Genomic DNA, 21,848 nt, shown 5'->3' with positions numbered 1-21,848 from the left:
ATTCACATTAAACTACTAGTATATGAATAATCACGGATAAGTAAAATGCAGATACTATTAATACTAATACTTGCCTATATGGTATGTTTTTGTTTTTACTAGTACAGTATGTGAGATAACGCAGGGATATACTTATACCAGTATCTATATACCCTGTTTCCCCGAAAATAAGACAGTGTCTTATATTAATTTTTTCTCCCAAAGTTGCGCTAGGTCTTATTTTCAGAGGATGTCTTATCTTTCCATGCTAGGTCTTATTTTCGGGGAAACAGGGTAGTATATAAAGAGCCAGAGTTGTAACATCCACAATGACCACAGGCTTGACCAAATGCCAGGCTGAGCATGCAGCAGGCAAGCGAGCTGAACTGCTGACCTCTGGAGAGAGAGGCGGGGCTGATCAGTAGCAGCAATGGCTGTTAGTGACGCCTGAAGAGAGAAGCAAGGTGATTGGACTCTACTTCTCTCTCCAGACCTCGTCAGGAGCCAAGCCTATCTCTCTCTCCCAGAGGTCAGCAGTTCAGCCCGCTTGCCTGCCACATGCAAAGCCTTGTGTTCGGTCCAGTCTGCCGGAGAGTGGGCTGAACTTCTGATCTCTGGGGGAGAGAGAGAGGTGGGGCTGTTGGCGAAGCCCTGAAAGAGAAGCAGGGTAATTAGATCCAGACCAGCAGCCAAGCCTATCCATTTCACCTAGAGGTCAGCAGTTCAGCCTGCTTGCTAGCAGCCTGGGGTGGCTGCTGATCAGCCCTGCCTCTATGATCAGGCCCAGAGATGCTGACTGGCATAGAAACTGACCAATCAGAACCAAATCTGGGTGAATTGCAAGGAGCCAATGGCTGCCTAGGAGGCAGGGCTTTTGATGCTGACTGGCATAGAAACCAACCAATCAGAGGCAAATTTGGGTGAAGTGTGAAGGCAAAACCTAAGATGGTGGCTGAGGAGGGGTTTTTAAGGGCAACAGCTGTTTGGTATAAGGTGTAAGAAAGTGATTCAATTTTTTAATGACTGGTTTGGCAGTATAGTGCATATGGCTGGCTATCATTCCAGATATATAGGTATTATGTGTTTTTGTCTGCAAACAGCATCTTCCTTCTGCTGAAAAAGGCTTCCTCCCCATTTAAGCAATCCTATTCTATATAATCTATCTATACTAATAAAAGGATAATACGTTAGACTGGGTCAACCAGCCATCTTCCAGATGTCTGACTTCCTTCCAAACAAAGCCATGGTGGTGGGGGCTGAGGCAGAGGCAGTTAGGACAATTAGTCTAGCAGGGGAGTGCAGTTGGGGGCAAGATCAGGCCTGTAGGGGAGGGCAGTTAGGGGCAAGATTAGGCCAGCAGGGAAAGGCAGTTAGGGGAGGTCAGGCAGGCAGACAGAGGCAATTAGGGGCTATCAGGCAGGAAGGCATAGGTGTTAGGGGCAATCAAGCAGGCAGGCAGGTAATCGAGGATTTAAGAGCCAGTATCCTGGATTGTGAGCAGGATGCCTGATTGCCCGTTTAGGCCCAATCCCTGTGGTAGGATCAGGCCTAAATCGGCAGTTAGATATCCTCCAAAGGGTCCCAGGTTGGAGAGGGTACAGGCAGGCTGAGGACCCCCCCCTTCTGTGCATGAATTTTATGCACCAGGAAGTCTCTAGTTTTCAATATATGTTAAGTCGCATGCTTATTTCTATTTTTACTACTATTACCTTTATTCTGTAACCTTATCAACAATCCTAGCCTTTATTTCCTTATGAAATCCACACACAGCTTTAAGGGTTTATTGGTAATTTTCCTTTCATTATAGGTTAGAGAGAAGTCCACAATGTGGCAAGCCACCAATTGCAATTACGTATAAATAGTAAAGCTGCTCTGTGGGACCTTTCTTTTTGTGTTTATTTCAATGACACATGTTATTTAGTTTTCATTTTTTTTAAAACACATGTAATTGTTCTAATATGTGGGGCTGAGAAACTAATAAATTTTCCGAATTCATGCAGTCACAGTAGCTTAGCTGGGGATATTTCAGAAGAACATGCAATAAAAACTTACATTGTTATTCAGGTCATGATGGCTAATGTTATGCAAATTGTTATACGAATAACTCAGGCGATGAATCTGACACATCGGCAATCTGGAACAATGTGCAGTAAGAATACATAAAATCAAGGTGTTTCTTAGTCTCTGAGGAATAGCTATAGTTCATGGTCCAGAGAGCTAAGCACATCTTAGGGATTTGGGAGAGCTGAGCTGCAGTTCTGCTTTCAGCATCTACTCCCTTTGTGACATGTTCCTTGTCGACATGAGATACAAAGAATGCCTGGTTAATTCTTTAGTAATGAAAATATTACCACAGAAACATATATCATACTGTCCTTCTGAGTTCACGGTGAGCTTTTTAAATCTCTTTAAATGAACCAGAAATATGTATCTTTATTTTCATCTCTTACCTTTCTCTACCTTTGAATGGATCTCTCCATTTATTCACTATTTCTGTACCAATGCAATGTCTGTCACTTTCTTGTTCATTCCATCTGAGCAGCATTCAGCAGAAATCCAGTTTGCCAAAGCAGGGAACATTAATTCTGGCAATAATGCAGCTAACTGCCTGAGTTCATCCTTATAAACTCAAAGGCATCCTTTTCCTCACCTGCCTTACTTCCTGTGTAGCTTTAGCTTCTGGACTGGAGATGATATTTCACTGGACAAAGTTATTTACTGAGTATGGTTTACTAAAATAAGCAGAAATAAATGATTAGCCTGCGTTTGGAGATAAAAGGAGTCTCAGAAGTCATCTGAAAATTGAGGAATAACCTTACACATTTTGAATTACCATTGTTGCAGCAGAAACTAAAATCCAAGTCTCCCAAAGCAAAGTCCAGGCTGTTATTTCCTCCACATAATAAATAAAAGGTTTATTTATGAAAGTGGCTGCAGTGTTTCCAACTAGTTGTATATGACAAACACTAGATCATACGAGGGAGGATAATCCACATAGTATGGATGCATACCCTAGTTTGATTACCTTTAGATATGGGACTTTGAGCAAATTATTTCATCTCTCTGTCCCTCAGCTTCTTCGTTAGCAAATTGGGATAATAATACTTTCCTTATAGAACTTATATGAGAATTAAATAAAACAATATAGGTTTATTTCATAGACCCATTTGATAAATATTAACTAACTATTGAAGTCATAGGGATAAAAATAATATGGCCAAATTTTATTTATGACTTGCATTTACATACATTGAGCCCACAATTGTGTATTAGTCGCTAGTTATATTGATTCTTGAAGTGTTATAGTTTCAATAATTCCCTTTTATGATTCCTTCTCAGAAATATTTTATCATGTTAGATCTTTTCCTCTCTCTCCAACCCTACACAGAGAGAAATACTATATGAACAAAATAACATATAGTGTGATTTAAAAATGTGAGAAATGAGAAAGTTCAGGCTGAAAATCATAGTGGTTATCATAATTTCGATTAGATTACTAATATCCAATTTGTTGTAAGTTGTTTGTTATTGATCAGGAGTAAAAAGGATCCTTTGAATTATAACAATATAAGGAATAATGAGAATTGAAATAAAACTAAATTGCCCCTATTAACTATTTAAAAATTGAAATTAAAATCACTTTTAACATTGGTTTAGTGAAACACATTATAAAAAGAAAAGCCATGGCATCTTTAGAAATGTAATGATAGGAATAAATTTAAAATATCAAATATATTATATTTTAGAAATCATCCCAAATGCTTTACATTCATTATTCCAACTGATAATTTAATATGAGGCAAATAACTCATTTCCTGCAATTGCTCTCCTTTCTAGATCTCAGAGGATATCAAATCCTGTCTACAGGATGCAACATAAAATTGTTACCTCATTGGAATGGAAGTGCTGCCCTGGATTCAGTGGAGCAAAATGTCAGCTAAAAGGTATCTACTAATGGTAGTTTTGTAGTAACAATTATAATACAAGCATAAACTTCTGAAGAACAAGCAACTGATTCTAGTGAAGAAAAGAGTTGCATTTTCCCTTTTGAATCAGTTCATTAACATGTCACCAAATGATTAGAACTTACCTTTTCAGTGCCCCCTAACTTGGTAGCTATTATAGTATCCTAAAATCTCATAATCTGATTTTTAAATTCTCCTCTCATTTTAATGTTGGTTTTACATAATGGCTGAATGGAGATCTCATTAAATATCTTGCTTTTTTCCCCCCTTAGCGATATGCTGGAGAAACATGCCTTATTAAAATATCAGCAATCCCAATTTTAAAAAATATTATCATTAGACAAGACTCTTATGTAGAATAAAAAGGAAAACACTACCCTCTATTGTTTCCACTTTATTTATTTTACATAATATTGTCTTTATAAATGAAAATCAGTTTTAAAGAATATACACAATTATGGCATGAATTATTCTGCTTTTTAAAAAAAATCTTAATAGAGCCCTTTTTTTCAACTGAGATTATAAGGGTTTTCTGGTAGCAAGGCTGATCAAACACATGGCAGCCTGCTGGGGCCTAACATCCATGCGACGATTATTTTGCTTATGGCTTTAAACAGGTTTCCTTTGAAAAAAAAAAAGATATGGTTTCAGCATACATATTTTAAATGAATGAACATTACAAGAAAGGCCATCAGCAGTGGTGGAGAATTCAATCGGCCGTGTAGGAGACTGTGATTAAAAATTAATGTAAGTATGGAAAAACCATTATGATTCATATTTAAAAAAGAAAATTGTTATACAGAAGCTATAGAAAGCCTGCAGTTTAGTTAGAGATATTACTTACATATGGTTCTTCCAGCCCAATTCAAGGAAAATCTAAAGAGAAATTTCATTGTAATGCTGTTTTTCTGGGTCTAGGCTAACTTTCAGAGATGTTAAAAAAATTTTAATAGATTTTCAGAGTATAACATGTATATGTATTTAATTTATAATCAGGTAAAATAAACTTTCAAACAAAATATTTCCACCAAAAATAGTTGGAAACAAGATAATTTAGGATATTCTTTAAAAATCCAAGCATGAAGCATGATACAGCTTTCAAAAGACTTTGGACTTCATGAGTGCATAGATGTGCTCACAGTGGTAGAACATATTTGTTTATAGTCTATACTAGAGGCCCGATGCTCAAAGATTCATGCAAGAACGGGCCTTCCTTCCCCTGGCTGCTGGCACTGCCTTCACTTCCCCTCAGAGCTGCCTTTCTGCCTTTCCACACTGCCCAGAGGTCTGGAGTGGATGGGGTTGTTCAGAACATCTAAGTTAGGGGTGTCGAACTCAATCAGAGAAGGGGCCAAAATCTAAAATCCAGCCTAAATCGCGGGCCGAATGGTTTACTGAACAGTCATAAACTGTCATTGTGATGGAAACGCAGCGGAGTGCAGTGATGACAGCGCGGTGCGGGCCACATTGCAAGGCCTGGCGGGACGGATTTGGCCCGTGGGCCTTGTGTTTGACACATGTGATCTAAGTCATCACTGTGGTGATGATGTAAGTGTTCTACCTCACCCCTGGCTGTTCAGCACCTATGTACGCAAATTAACCTGCCATCTTTGTTGGGTTAATTTGCATATTCACTCCTGATTGGCTGGTGGATGTTTCAAAGGTATGGTCAATTAGTATATTACTCTTTTATTAGGTAGATTTGGCAGATAGCTGAAAATTCTGGGCAATATTTAGAATTGTATTTCTAAAGTTTTTGATTATTTTTGTATTTCTCTTATATAAAGAAGGATTTGTTAGGAATATTAAATTCCATTATTATTTACCTAATATTAAAGATTCAAGTTTTTGTTCACAGTATATGTTCCTGGAAATTTACAATGTCATTACACATCCCATTGTACAGAGGGGCTGGATGTAGATATATCGCAGGTAGCAAAGTCTGCCCTCTAAGCTGATAAGGACTACTGTTGCTTCAGGCTTTGTTTTTTTATGCCTACTATAGCTGACCTTTAAACAATGCAAGAATTAGGGGTGCTAACACCTTGCACAGTAAAAATTCCGTTGAGTTCCATGGGAGATTGGTCATAGGACTCACAGAGAAATACTGAAATCTGCAGATGCTCAACTTCCCTTTATAAATAAAATATTGCAATGTATACTGTGGACCCTCTGCATCTGTGGATTCCAAACCAGCCATGACCGGGCTCCACTCTTTGGGAAATGTCTCAGCCCTCCGAAACAAGGCTGAAAACCCCCCACAAAAATCTGTTTTCCATCTGGGTTGGTTGAATCTGCAGATGCAAAACCCTGGGATTTGGAGGGCCGGATGTATATTTATTGAAAAAAAAATCCACTTATGAGTGGGCCTACACAGTTCAAGTTCATGTTTTTGCAAGGTTTAACTCATATAAATTAAAAATACACCCAAAAGGAAAAAACACACACACACATAGAATTTCATCATTATAAATATACACACTGAAATAAGACTAGTTGACAATTTTGAATATCTACTATGCACTATTATTCCCCTTCTCTCAAAGTATTATATGAAATACTTAAATTAAATTCAAATAGTTTCATTTTAAATGTTTAATGACACCTTGTGGAAGCAGCCTATAGATTTATTTAATACTAGATTTATAAATTGTTGCCTTGAATCCCCATTAACCAAAATATCCCAGAACCATTTTGACTGTGACCTTCTGTCACAATACTATAATTAGAATTACTTACAATTCAGGTATCTGCTGCTGATAAGCTGCTGTGGAGAGGTCTTCTTTCTATTGAAATCTATAATAGGAATAATTTTCTGATGGCTGATATGCCCCTTGTGTGAGATTGTCATACAATTAATTCTAATATCACGGCAATTCTAAAAGAACCTACAGTTGCTCCCTACAATATTCTGACCATCCTACTCTTCAGTTTTGTTGCAGAACAAGCTATTGAATTTTTTGTTAGTGCAATTGATGCACTAGTAGTATCAAGAACTACTGTGTCCCTTTGGTCCCTTCAACCATTCTTTATCATCTCATCTATCTTGGGGTGTGTTTTTCCCCCCCTCTGATTCCTACCCAATTATATGTCAGGTCCCCCTCCCCTTTTATCACACTTATATATGTGCCAACAGTTTTATATTCTTACATGGGAGAAACAATTGTCAGGTTTCCTTTGATAACACTCTCCATGCTGTCTCATATGACAAGCTGCCCCAATATGGCAAGAATAACCAGTGTGACTGATTCATTCTTTAAACCTATGAAGAGTCCGGAAGTGTTGGGAAAAAGCTGGTTGTATAACTACCATGATAATTACTTCAGTGCTAGTCCTTCACATCAGGAGATTATTTTAGAAATAATATTCAAAGAAAATGTGTGAAATGCTGCATACATTTCATAAATCCCTGCTTCCCCAACAAGTTTCCTCCTCACAAGCAAAATAAATTTTATAAAACAGAAATAAAAACTTTCTTTAAGTGTATATCCTAGGAGGAAGATCTTTTAAATTATATAAAAGAGATTAATGGGTCAGGAATAAATTAGAACTCCTAGCAACTATACTCTTTTACGTCTCCTCCTCGACTTGGTACCCCTCTGTCTTTTTCTTTTCCCCTATATCCCTACAGAGCCATCTGTTAGGAAGGAATGTTGGGATTCAGAATAAGGGAGCAACTCTTACTGTGTCTTACCCTGCAACATGCTGTTTATAATATTACTGAACTCCACACATGCTCTTTTTGAAGTAACTCAGATGTCAAAATTCTGGTAACAAGTTCTAGATTAGCTTATTAAAAATATTAATCATACTTCCAAGAGAAAACCAATTTAAAAAAAAAAAGTCTAAGTGAATAGAACTTTGTTTAAAAAAGGAACGAACAAATCCAATGGCAATGTAATAGTTTTAATATATTTTACATTTGTTATATCTTTTTGAGGGTCAAATAGTTTCTCAAAAAGGGACCTAATTTTATAATATGATACCTGAGATGTGCTTTTGAGATGTCATTAGCAACATACTTTTTAAAAGTTTTATAAAATTTGCAATAATATACTTTTCCAGTAGATGTCTCTAAAATGTTCTGAAGTGGAATAAGGACATTGTGGCTTTCTCTAATGACACAAAGAACATAAACTTAAGTTCAAATAATGTTAGATTGAGAGGAGAAAAGAAAAACTTCATTGCAAATCGGTTAGAAATTATCCAGTCAGCTTTAGTCAGATTCTCTACACAGGATAAAGGTAACAAGGGGGAAAAGGTTTTTTTCTTAATAAAATTACTAGAGGCCCAGTGCACTAAATTAGTGCATAGGTAAGGCCCTAGGCTGGGATCAGGGCTGATCAGGTTCCCCATCTCCCTCATCCCTGCCTCCTCCTTCCCTCACTCTCTCAGTGCTCCATTGCCACCACCACTGGTTGCCTGCCATGTTCTGTGCTCCCCCCAGTGGTCAGCGCATGTAATAGCAAGCGATCAAACTCTGGGTCTCCCAGTTAAACTCCTGAGGAGACACTTTGCATACTAGCCTTTTAATAAAATTATGCTTATACTAGAAGCCCTGTGCACAAATTTGTGCATGGGTGGGGTCCTTCGGCCTGGCTGGCTAAGGGGGCTGATTGTGGCCATCTCTCCCAGTCCTGATGGGCTGATCAGGGCTGATCAGGGACCGCTGGCTTGGGAGAGGGACCCTGAAAGATTGGCCAGCCATGGGAGGTTAGCTGTGGGAGGTTGGCCAGCTATAGGGCTGTGGGAGCACACTGAATACCAGGGGACAGCACTGAACTGAGCGTCTTCCCCCTGGTGGTCAGTCCACGTCATAGCTATTGGCTGGTTGTCTCGTCATAACAATCATTTAGGTATATATATATATATATATATATATATATATATATATATATATGCCTATACACACACACACACACACACACACACACACACATATATATATATAGAGAGAGAGAGAGAGATAAAATCTATCATAGATATATTTTTAAAAAATATCATGCAGTCATTGGAATTAACTGATTCCTACCATATGTTATAAATATATGAAAATGTTTTATTTCACAAATGCTGTGAAGTAATTCAATAAATTATGTAAGAGCTATTGTAATTAACATTTTTAAATGGGGCTTCTCTAATAAGATTATTTTAAAATATTACTTCAAGTAATTTGAAATGAGTTATAATATTTAAAACAGAAAAAAAACTCATATTGCTTATATTTTTGCATATCTAATTCTTCCAAGTAGTGACTAATACTTTCCTCTTTGAAAAAGAAGATTGCTTCCTACAAACATATTACTCAATAAAATTTTGATGCACTTTGTCAAAAAAGTCTTTGTTCCTCCAAATTGCCTTATTCAATTTAACTACTAAATTTTATTAAATCTTTATATATGTACTGAACTCCACCATACAAGCATTCATTTCGTATTGCAGGATCAGCTGGACACTGGTCTTGTCAAGCCACACAGGAAGGTTCCTAAGGAAGAGAGAACAAGCTTTCTCATTACTAAGTTGGCATAATGACTTCCTCCATATGTCTCAAAGGCCTGGGGAAAAACATCCACAAATAACACTTGTGTAATTTTAAAAAGAAAGAAAATAAAATTGATCTAATAAGGAAGCTATTGCTCTTGACACTTGCTGACCTTGCTTGCTTCTTTAAGTCATTAATCCACCAAGGTCAGAGTTTACAGTGCAAGAAAAAAAGAGTAATTGTATTGGGAGAAGAAGGGGGAAAAGGAAACCATTTAAAATATATTGAATTTTTAAAAAATCTGAAGTGCATAAATAAATCCTTTTTTGTCTCAGTTTCTATCTCTTAGAAAGGATCAAGAAAAAAAGATAGAAATCGATGCCCTATAGGACAAAGCGAAGGTCTGTGCTTAAGTGTAAGATGAGATAGATTGCCTGGGGAACCTAGAATCTGTGGCAGTTCTTGTGGTTGGGAATACATATGGGAAGACAGAAAGATTGCTAAATGAAAAAAATAAAGTGCATCGATCAAATGGGAACTTTATCACAGGAGAGTAACTGACTCCACAGCCAGAGATTCTATCAGCACATCTCCACCAGCTAAATCCCAGGCAATAAGTTGAGATGAATGCAAGTATTGAACTCCAGTCAATAAACAGAGCTAGAAAAAGATAACGAAAAGGATTGAATTTGTTAAACAGGCATTTAAAGTTTTTAACAGTGTTGGCAGGGACCCCATCCGCTGAATCCCAGAAAAAAGAGGTTCATATTACAATTGTATCCAAAGATCTTTGTGTGGTGCTTACTAAGTGTTGTGTTTGTTTTTTGTTTGTTTGTTTGTTTTACCTTTTACCTTAGGAGTACAATTTTCTCAGCTATTTCCTCCTATCACAATAAATTTAGAAATCACTATAGCTAAGAGTAAATGGAAAGTTTAATGCATACAGACTATCACACTAGTTTTTTTTGTCATGCAATATTTAAAGTATTTTTCGAATTACATTTTCTTTTAAATCCATCTTTTTAAAATTTCACAAAGTTATGAAGAAAAAATTTCTTATTTTATGTATATTGTATTTCCACATAATGAGGAGTGAATCACCAAAGATTAGTGTTCAAGAAAAACTAAAGACTTCCACTTGATACTTCTATGTATTATTTTTATCCCTTCCAATTTCTTTCTAAAGAAAGTGACTTGTCATTGATTTATTTTTTCTAATATTTTTAGCCTTTATTTCTAATCTGCTGATTTACTCCAGTATGTCACATTCTATTCTCTTGTTTGCAATGCAGTAGCATTTTTCCAGATCACATGAAGTAAAATTATTTGAAATTCTTTTGACCCTAAGGTCAATAGAAAATTAGACTTTAACTCTTTATTTACCTCTTTTCTATTCTTGACACTTGACCTTATACCCAGGTTTGTTTTCATGTCTTGCGTATTCAGGATCTTGTCTGGACTGTGTGGCATAGAGGGAATTATGAGGATAAAGTGCCCCCACTCAAATATGACCCTAGAATTATGGTTGGCAAACTGAGTGTTACGAGACACAAGTAGCTCTTTAATCCCTTAAGTGTGGCTCTTCCACAAAATACTTCAAGGGCAAGTCTATTTTGAAGAAGTAGCATTAGAAAAAATTTAAGTTTAAAAAATTTGACTCTCAAAAGAAATTTTCACTCTTTGTACTGTTGATATTTGGCTATGTTGACTAATGTGTTTGCCGACCACTGCCCTATAAGACTTAAAATGCTCATATGGACTTATGTAAGTGTGTGTGTGTGTGTGTGTGTGTGTCTGTGTGTATGTGTGTGCGTGTGTGTGATTTCCTGCTTTGCCAGTCCTTCTCTAATGCAGAAGGAAACTACATGATATGCAGTGTTGTAATCTCCACAATCAGAGGACAACATGCAATACTTTGTAAAGAGTGAGATAAAGAGCCGAGACCGGTTTGGCTCAATGGATAGAGCGTTGGCTTGGGGACTGAAGGGTCCCGGGTTCGATTCCGGTCAAGGGCATGTACCTTGGTTGCGGGCATATCCCCAGTAGGGGGTGTGCAAGAGGCAGCTGATCGATGACTCTCTCTCATTGATGTTTCTGACTCTCTATCTCTCTCCCTTCCTCTCTGTACAAAATCAATAAAATATATTTAAAAAAAAAGAGTGAGATAAAGAGACCCGATTTCATTAGAAAATAATGCAATATAAAACAATGCCTTACTATTTGCAATAAAGCTTGAGCAAAGTATTTTGAGGCTATAGAAATAAACCCTATGTAAAATTGTTGTGATTTTGTTGAGGTCACTCCCCTTCAGTAAGGGTCACTAACACCTAAGCCAATCTGCCTCTTGATTATGAGGATAGGGTGGGAGGGGTCAGGGGCCATATTCCAACATTTAATAACTAATTCAGATGTTATTTTGTATATTAAAAGATGTTCCAGACTAACAAATATTAATAAGTTATTATAAATTCTTGAATAATATTTATGGAAAATATTATGTACTAATAAGTAAACTAAAGTACCGTATTTTTCGGACCATAAGATGCACCAGTTTTTAGAGAAGGCAAATGAAGAAAAAAAGATTCTGAAACAAATAGTGTCCTAAAATATTTTATGTGCATTAAAACCCAACATCACAGTCATAAACACATGTAATCAACCCTGTAAAGTAAACAGCAGCATTTAGAACCATTTTAGAGCCAGGCAAGCACACAGAGACCACACAGAACCGGGCAAGTAAAAAAACTTTTTTTTTAAGTATATGTGTAGGCTATATTTGGACCATAAGATGCAGGGACTTTTCCCCCCCACTTCTGGGGGGAAAAAAGTGCGTCTTATGGTCCGAAAAATACGGTAATAATCAAACAACTTGCTGATTCTGCTAGAACACTGAATGTTTCATAAAGATGATGTGGTGCACAACATGGACCAGCAAGCTGTTAGCTCTGGAAATATTTCTCAGATGTTGTTACAATAGGAATTCCATTCATCATGTATTCTACAAGACATGCTGAGAGAGAGAGAGAGAGAGAGAGAGAGAGAGAGAGAGAGAGAGAATGGAAGAGAGACATCTATGTGAGAGAGAAGCATCAATCAGTTGCTTTCTGTATATGCCCTGACTGGAGTTAGAACCCACAACCCAGGTGTTTGCCCAGGCCAGGAATTGAACCAGCCACCTGTCAATGCACAGGACGACACTCAACCAACTGAGCCACTCTGGCCGGGTGAAAATTAATACTTTTCACCACATACCACAGCCCTCAAATAAGTCAAATAAGTCCACTTTTTGCCAAGCTGTAGATTGTCTTCTTCAACCAAATATATCAACAATTATATAGGACTTTCTATAACACAGCAGGGTGAAGGGGTGGGCAAAATAAAAATATAAACCTTGGACATAAATAGAAATTCATTAATTTAGCTCAATGCTCTGAAGAGAAAAACAATGCGAAATTCCATCTAACATAAGAGACTAATTGAAATTAACACAGAATATGTTATACTTTCTATGGAGTGAAGATGCTTTAACATTATTGTGGCAGCCACGTAGCCTAGAGAGCATCATTACCATGTGCCAGAGGTGAAGTGTCATTAGAACATGATTTCACTTGGGAAGACGTACAGACACCAAACACTTGTTTTCTCGTGTCTGATATGCAGACTTCAATGAATAAATCAGTTCATTAGAAGTCTGAAAATTACAGATAGCCTCACTTCATATGGTCAATATTTTAATATCTTCCTTTAAATTGTTCTCCCCAATGAAAAATGTACACTGTCATTCAAAATATTATTTGATTTATGGAAGCTATACGTGATTTCTTTTAACTGAGAGATTTATGTTACAAGACTTTCAATTTTCTGAAATGGTACTGATTTTGCAGGTTGACCCCCTTGAGTCGTATTCTGTAATAGTTTACTTTTACTTGCAGTTCTTATGTTCTGAGCCTATGCATTTCTTAAAAGCGCAGTTACGTGGCCTACTGCTTTAAGCAGATATTCTTTCAGCAAGGAATCCTAGCTCTCCCTTATGACAAACCAGTTGGAAATGGCGTTGTTCAACATGCAGCCTGTGGCAGAAAATGATAAAACTGCCCTGGCTTTCAGCACAGCTGATTCTAAAGTCTCCTCAATTATGCAGGCAGCGGAGGCCTGCCAGTTTACAGCGTCTCCAGACTGCCAACCCTGTTCTTCTGAAAGGAGACCTGAATATTTTTTCAGAGCACAATTAGGGCCTGCCCTTCCAAGATCAGCCAGGTCGCACACTGCCTTGTGGGTGGGGGCGGAGCAGCTTCCTCTGCAAATCGCCGCGGCATGCTTCAGTAGACAGGAAAATGAATGTCAGCCACAGTCCTGCTCCGGACTGGAAAAAGAAAATGAGGCGGCCCCAATGTTTAACTCTCTCTCTCTCCCCTCCCTTTTTATGCTTCTGTCTAGCCCAGGAACAGCAGCAGCTGATCCACAGCAGCCAGGCTGAGAGCCACGCAGCTATTGGAGGAGAAACAGCCGAGCAGCAGCGGCTACAGCAGCAGCAGGATCCAGGTCACAGATTGTAATCACTATCCTCCCTAACCCGATTATTGCCAAGGCTATTTAGGACAGGTTCCAAAACCAGACATCTCCTGGCTGTCAGATGTTTGTTGATGACATGTTAACATGCCTCTGAACCCTTTTTCCCTTGGAGCTGTATTGTTGGGCGAATCTTTGGTTGACATGCAGGGCCCCCTGCCTGAAGGGACCAGGTATAATGACTCCGTGTGCAAACACAGAAGGAAAACAGAAATGCTGCCACATGTTTCCAAAATAAGATCAAACTTTTGTACTCCGAAGAGTGCCATCATGGGAGAATCTTGGCTTAATTCCTTTGAGGGAGCTGAGAAGGCTTCCTTCCATTGGTGATAGAGATCAAGAAGGGGTGTTGATCACTGACGGGAAAAATATTGTGACTCAGAGCTAACAAGAATCTCCTGCTAATCCAAAGTTGTCCTGTTACATATTTTCTCATCTTCCTAATCATAAATACTTTACCATGCATTTTAGGCTCAACTTTATGCGTTAGAATCGTAGGTTGATTACTGATAAAAGACACCTCTTCCCTATATTTGGTGTAGTCATACAAAAATCAGGCACTCAGATTAAGGTGATCTCTTTAAGAATGCAGGTGAATATATCTTAGAAACTGTACTCTAATTTTTTAAGGCCTTGGAGTTCAGTATCTTCATAAAATATCATAAAATCCTTCTTGAATTATTGAAGTGCCTTTGAAAGGCATGAAAAGTAGCACTGCTCTATAAAGTGATTTAAGCTAAAATCTCTCTTTCATTAAAAAAATACCTCAGTAGAGAATCCTTCTCAGAATGTAAATGCATCTACATACATATATGTATACAGCTACTCATATTTAATGCTGAAGCCTTGGATTTGAAAGTAGATGAGGCATTAGCTCTGAAACCTTAACCAAGTTACTTTATCTATTGAGACTATAGCAAAAACTTTGTGGTAAAAAAAAAAAAAAGACTAAAAATTCTGGGCATAATGAAAAGATTTTAGAAATCTAAGCTAATATAATATTTTGTCAAATTTTACCCCTAAATAGTGTAAAATACAGTTGCCATTTGCTAAATGGATGTAGCCTATACCTTTTAAATATACAGTGCAAACATGATTTGTTTGAATTATCTTTACACCTATCATAAAGTTTGAAAGGTTTTAAATATGTATTTTTCAATGTTTCCAATGTTCTCTCTTCTCCCTACAGCAGTGACACAAAAAATGACGGACCAGCTGAACCAGCAGGCAGTGAAACTGACGCTTCTACAGAGGAAGATTGACAACATTTCTCTGGCTGTGACTGATGTAAGGAGCACGTTCTCTTCCCTAGAAGAGAAAATCAATGAAGATAAAGGCAGGGAATTTCAATCTTTTCTGAAAGGTAAACGTAAAACAAAATAAATTATTCATTTAGTTAAGACCAAAGGCAAATCATTCTCATATCACTTTGGTTTCTTTGTTTTAGATTGGGTGGTCTATTAGTCTAATACATACTTTTAATAAGCTTTTTAAAAATCACTTAACTTCTGAAATAATTCGGAATATCTAAATATTTTCACCATGTAGTCAAATCTTTGAATGTTTCATCTGATTTATTGATATGTGCTTAGTTATAGCCTAACTGGTATTTCTTTATAGTTAAAAGAAATTTAACTATGAGTTACATTTATTTTCATTCTGATCTTTACTTCAGGATAAAGATGAGGTTAAGGAATGATTAACCACATAGCTAGATACATGGTTGTCTCAATAATATTGCTGAAGGTATTGAGGATAAATCTGGAGTGCCTTATTATCCCAGAAATTATCTAGCTTCTGGAATATAATCAATAAATTATTTCCTAAAACATCTCTGGTCAGAGGAATAACGTTTTTACAAATGTGAATCAGCTTTGTCTGAATTTTGTCCTTTTAAAACAGCAGGCTGTGTTCCTTCCTGGAGGTTGTATAGGATAACCTATTTCCTGCTCATTCAGTTGTCAGAATTCATTTTCTTGCAGTTCTAAGACTGGGGTCTCATTGTCTTGGTGGCTATAAACTGAGGCTTGTTCCCAGCTTCTAGAGTCCACTACATTTCTTGCCTCATGACTTTTTTCCATCTTTGAAATCTCACAACAACAGTTGAATCCTCCTGACATCTCTCATACCCACTCTTCTGCCTTTCTCTGCCTCTTTTAAGGACCCATATGATTGCATTGGGCTCACCTGGATAACACAGACTAATCCCATCTGAAGGTTCTTTTTTTTTTTTTCTGTACTAACAAACTTTATTTTATTTTTTTAAATCTTTATTGTTCATATTATTACAGATGTTCCTCTTTTTCCCCCCTCCTTCCATTGCTCCCCTCCATCAGGTTCCCACCCCATCCTCTGCCCTTTCCCCACCCATCATTGTTCTCATCCATAGGTGCACAGTTTATGTTCAGTCTCTTCCCACATCCCCATCTCCCCTTTTCCCTGAGAATTGTCAGTTCACTCCCCTTCCATACCTCTGATTCTATTATATTCAACAGTTAATATTGTTCATCAGCTTTTTTTTTTAATTTTTTTGGTTTTTAGATTCACTTGTTGATAGTTACGTATTTGTTGTTCATAGTTTTTATCTTTATTTACTTTCTCTTCCAAAAGAACCCCCTTCAGCAATTCATATAAATCTGGTTTGGTGGTGATGAACTCCTTCAGCTTTTTTTTTTTTTTTTTTTTTTTTTTGTAAAGCTCTTTATCTGGCCTTCGATTCTGAGTGATAGCTTTGCTGAGTAGATTATTTTTGGCTGTAGGTTCTTACTATTCATCACCTTGAATATGTCTGTCCTGCATGATTTCTGTTGAGAAATCAGCTGACAATTGTATAGGTGCTCCTTTAGAGGTAACTACCTGCTTTGCTCTTGCTGCTTTTAATATTCTCTCTTTGTCTTTTGCTCTTGGAATTTTAATTATGATTTGTCTTGGTGTGGTTTTCTTTGGATTCCTTTTGTTTGGAGTTCTGTGCGCTTCCTGGACTTATAAGTCTAATTCTTTCACCAGGTGGGTGAAGTTTTCTGTCACTATTTCTTTCAGTATGTTTTCGATATCTTGCTCTCTCTCATCTTCTGGGACTCCCATAATTCTGATGTTGGTTCGCTTGAAGTTGTCCCAGAGGTTTCTTACACTATCTTTAACTTTCTGGTTTCTCCTGCCTTCTTGCTTCTGCGGAGGAGTGTCTTCTGGCTCTTTATGTTCCAAATCTTTGACTTGATTCTTGCGATCTTCCATTCTGTTTTTAAGACTCTGTATAATATTTTTTATTTCAGACAATGTATTCTTTATTTCTTGTTGATCCCTTATTATTTCTAGTTGATCCCTTTTCATATTCTCATAGGTCTCATTTATTTTACCGGCCTTTTCTAGGAGATCCTTGAACAACCTTATAAGTGTGGTTTTGAACTCTATATCATCGCTTTTTATCCTCCATTTCTTTTGTTTGTGATCTATTTCTTTGTCTTGGCATTTTTGCAGCTTCCCTGATGGGGCGGAGTTTCAGGGTGGAGCCTACAGCCTTGGCTTCCATCAGCCACGCCCAATGTGGCTCCTGAGTGTCAGTATTCCTCAGGGTCCTTCAGTACTCGTTGCAAGCACCTCTGAGAGTGAGGTGCCCTCGAGTTTCACCCACTACCAAATAGTATAGTTTCTCCCCCAATGGGCCCGGAACTGGGGTTCAGTTCAGTTGGAAGTGGAGTTGGAGGTGGCGTACAGAGCAGTCTGGAGCCCCTGTCTCCTTCCCGCCAGGGCAATCCAGCGGCACAGCCAACCGTCCCTTCTCTGCACACAATGTGCGCGCCTCCAGGACCTCCTTTCGCCGCTCCCCCCAGGTTCTGCCTTATGGCCCAGCTCCCTCTGGATGAGCCTGGGTCCCTGTGGTCTGGCCTAGAACTGGGGTTCAGAGAAGTCAGAACTGGGGCCCAACACAGTCGGAGCTTTTATCTCCTTCCCGCTAGGGAATGCCAGCCAGGCACTCAGCCTCCCCCTCCTCTCCAGCTCCGTCCTCTCCGCGCACGCTGCTTGTCTCCGTACCTTAGGCTTTTATAGCTCCTCCTCTCTTCCTTCTGGTTTTCTCCTTGCTTCTCGTTGTAGAATTTCCAGTCAGACGACTTTCCTGTAGTTCTGGGTAATGTCCATTTTATATTTTAGTTGTATTTTATTGAAATTGTTGTGTGCAGCTGTGGTTAGGTGTTTACCTGTGCAGCCATCTTGGATCCTCCACCCCATCTGAAGGTTCTTAACCTTAATCACTTCTGGTAAGGCCCTTTGCCATGTAAGATAACATATTCACAGGTTCAGTGAATTAGTATGTGGACATCTTGGACAGGGCAGGATTATTCTGCCTTCCACAGATATTTATCAATAGCAAGTGATTGCTGTGGTAGTGTTAAGCACTTGGTACACTGGGTCTGATTGATAGTTTCAACAAATCCAGTAGAAGGAGACCTGGGGAGGCTTCTATGAAGAGAAGCCATCTCAACTAATAAAATGATGGATCAGGGGGAGTTAATTAGCCATAGGGTTTTCAGGTAGGCCCCTGGTAGGGCATGGATATTCTAGAAAAGTATTTTGGTTATAGGAACATCTCAGGTCACTGGATTTATTGTTTGTTCCCAAGTTTCAGGATTATCGAACCCTTTCATTTTGTTCATATAAAAGAATACTCAGTGTACAGGTCCATTTTTATCACTTGTACATTATTGTTGTTTTTCCTAATTTTCACTGGTGGTTTACAGGTAAGAGATATTTTTTTTTTTTAGAAAGTAGAAGTTTCTATTTCCATATCATCTACCAGTAAATAATTGATGCTATTAAGTCACTGAAAGAAAGGCCCTGTTCTACATTTCTGGCATGTCTCCTGCTATTACTTCTAGGAACACATTTTTCCCAAAGCAATAGCAGGAACAAGAAGACAAATAGAAACAGTATATAATTGACTGTAACCACCATAATAAAATTTGTTTAGCGAGATTTGGTTATCATAACCTGAGAGAATTAAGCTTGTCACCTGCTTCTTGTAAAGCTACTAACAAAAATTCTGGCAGCAACACAGGAAACATATACTCATAACAACAAAAATAACAAGACCACGATTCCCTCCTCATTGAAAAGCATTAACTGTGAACTGAGCACAATCATTTATGAGAATCAAAGTCTTATAGTTAATGAATGTTGCTACAGGCAACAAAAATAAACTCATTCTCTCAGGTACTGTGCTTGCCTAGCAAAAACCACAACCTCTTCTCTTGTTTACTCCATTTCTCAGGTGAGAAACACTGCTTAACTGCTAACACCCATAGAAATTGTTCAAAATTAAATGCCCCCACTCTTTGAGAGGTATTTGAATAGGTTATGAACGTTATGAACGTTCCTTCCACAATCATGGAAGGAACATTTCAAGGTGTCTAATATCAACTATATCTATCGACTAACCAAATAAAATATCATCTTTTTTAGAAAGTAGAAACACATGAATCATATGAAACAGAATCAAATTGGGTTAAAATGATGTGCCTACTCAAATGTTAACTTAAAGTATTTTTATGTATTTTTGCAAAATCAGATTTTTTTATATAGATATTTCTTTGGTAGGAAATTAAAGAAATACTAGAGGCCCAGTGCATGATATTCGTGTACTAAGGGAGGGGGTCCCTTAGCCCAGCCTACTCCCTCTTGCAGTCTGGAACCCCTCAGAGGATGTCTGACTGCTGGGGAGCGGGCCTAAGGCAGCAGTTGGACATCCCACAAGGGGTTGGTTCTTAGTGCTGCCACGGAAGTAGGAGAGGCTCCTGCCACTGCTGTTGCACTCGCCAGCCCTAAGCCCAGATTCTGGCTGAGTGGCACTTCCCCTGTGACAGTGCATTGACCACTAAGGGACAGCTCCTGCATTGAGTGTCTGCCCCGTGGTGGTCATTGTGCATCATAGCGACTAGTCATTCTGCCATTTGGTCGATTTGCATATTAGGGTTTTATTAAATAGAATACCTGAAAAGCTTTTGATCTTAAAACAAGTTTTTTGAGCTAATAATCTGACTTCTGTCACTGAAAAATATATATATTTTTAAATAAATAACAGCTACTGGACCTTCTCATTTTCATTTCCATAGTTTACTTTTTTAAACTTACTTTGATTAAGATTCTACACTGAACTTTACCTATTTACAATATTTTTACGTACTATTATTCTTATTTGGACTTTCAGATCATGTTGTTTTTCACTTCCTGAAACTAAACACCTGTTTGTATTGTCCACAATTCATTAATTAATTCAAGCACACTTAAGTTTTACTTGTGCAATCTTGAAAAAACATTTATTGAAAAAACATTTTAAAGCCAAAATTATAAGATTATAATTTTCAAGAAACTCTGATTTCTAACCTTATTAATTTTATTTTATTTCTTCAAGTCGTTGTCATGAGAATTAAAGACAATTTTTTAAAATGTTTTATTGATTTTAGACAGAGAGGAATGCAGAGAAAGAGAAACATTGATGTGAGAGAGAAAGATTGATTGGTTGCCTCCCATACTTGCCTCAACCAGTGATCCAACCTAGAACATAAGTATGTGACCTGACTGGGAATTGAACCCATCATCTTTTGGTGCATGGGACAAAGTTCCAACCAACTGAGCCACCCAGCCAAGGCTAAAGACAATTTTAACAAACAAGAAATAACTAAATAATCCTATAGAAAGTTCAATGAAAATAACTGCTATTGAGAAGCACCTACACACAGTAAAGCTAACATTTTATTTTTAATATTAGAAATTTAATTTTTCAAATTTTATTTTTTGTGTAGCTAATAGGATGTACTCAATGAAGATTTGTTTTATAAATCTGTGACTGGTTAAATGTGTAAAATTTGGAGAACAAAAATACTTTGAAACTTTTCTGCTGTAATTATTCATGGTATTAAATACAAAAGCTAGGACTGTTTAATATAATTTCTCTTAATTGTGGCTATGTAATATTTTCTAATTAACTTAGCCTTTCCTTAGTACTTTGCTACTATGTATAATTGATTACTATTTCATACTTCATAAGTGTGTTTTTCTGTTACGTACAAATTGATTTTCACATAATTTTTTTTTTGCCTTTTAAATTTATTTCACTGTTCAGTAGATTTAGAAACATACAATAATTTTTATATGTGTTTTGGAAATTCTAGAACCTAAATATCAATATTGCTCATTGATCTTTAGGGTCTAGGATTTTCAGGAAAATATTTATCCATGTAAACAACATTTACAGCTTTGTCTTAGAACCAGATTAAATAATATCAAGATGCTCAAGCAGTCCATCATTCTACTTAATATAATTGCTCTTTCATAATATTTTTTCTGTAAGTCTTTCATGAATTATAAATACTTTTAGAAACTTGCTAACAAAATATATAAATGTAGAGACTCTACATTTTATCCCTATAATCACCTTTCTTGTATATGCTTCATAGTAGCTATTACTCATTTATTAATATACCATTGTTCAAACCTTGCTGTTTAAAATTTTTTGTATTGTGTTACCTGTATTTTAAATTGTGGTCATTGCTTATATTTTGGAATGGACATACTTTCATTTTAAGTGCTTCATGTGAATTATAAATATGCCTTAAAATATGTTTTATTTTTTTCTCATTTTTTGTTTTTATAACAAAGCTTTTGTTTCATTTTGTTTTGAACTTTTACATTTTAAAATATTCACTTTATATAGTTCTGAATAGTGTGCAGGGCTCTTTTTATTTCCTTCCCTTTTTTTAATGCTATTTTTAGAACTGTTTACAATTCTTGGTTTATGATCAGTCCATGCTTTCTAATACAGGATATATTATTATGTACTTTATTAGTGGGAAGTGGCT

The 21,848-nt window shown here is 37.1% G+C and overlaps 1 protein-coding gene across 2 annotated transcripts in view; it reads left to right on the top strand.

Moving 5' to 3' along the window:
* The window catches only part of MMRN1 (multimerin 1), a 46,763-nt gene that overhangs the window by 9,968 nt on the left and 14,947 nt on the right, over positions 1-21,848 (top strand). For both annotated transcript variants that reach the window (XM_045570774.1, XM_036411422.2), the window contains 3 exons: positions 3,817-3,923; positions 13,864-13,968; positions 15,185-15,358. In XM_045570774.1, the coding sequence (XP_045426730.1) occupies positions 3,817-3,923; positions 13,864-13,968; positions 15,185-15,358 (386 nt within the window). The remainder of the gene's footprint in view (positions 1-3,816; positions 3,924-13,863; positions 13,969-15,184; positions 15,359-21,848) is intronic.

The sequence above is a fragment of the Pipistrellus kuhlii genome, unplaced genomic scaffold (assembly GCF_014108245.1).
Source record: "Pipistrellus kuhlii isolate mPipKuh1 unplaced genomic scaffold, mPipKuh1.p scaffold_m20_p_1, whole genome shotgun sequence".
In the NCBI taxonomy this organism is placed as follows: domain Eukaryota; kingdom Metazoa; phylum Chordata; class Mammalia; order Chiroptera; family Vespertilionidae; genus Pipistrellus; species Pipistrellus kuhlii.
The sequence above is the reverse complement of the archived record's forward strand: the minus strand, read 5'-3'. Positions and strand labels throughout refer to the sequence as shown.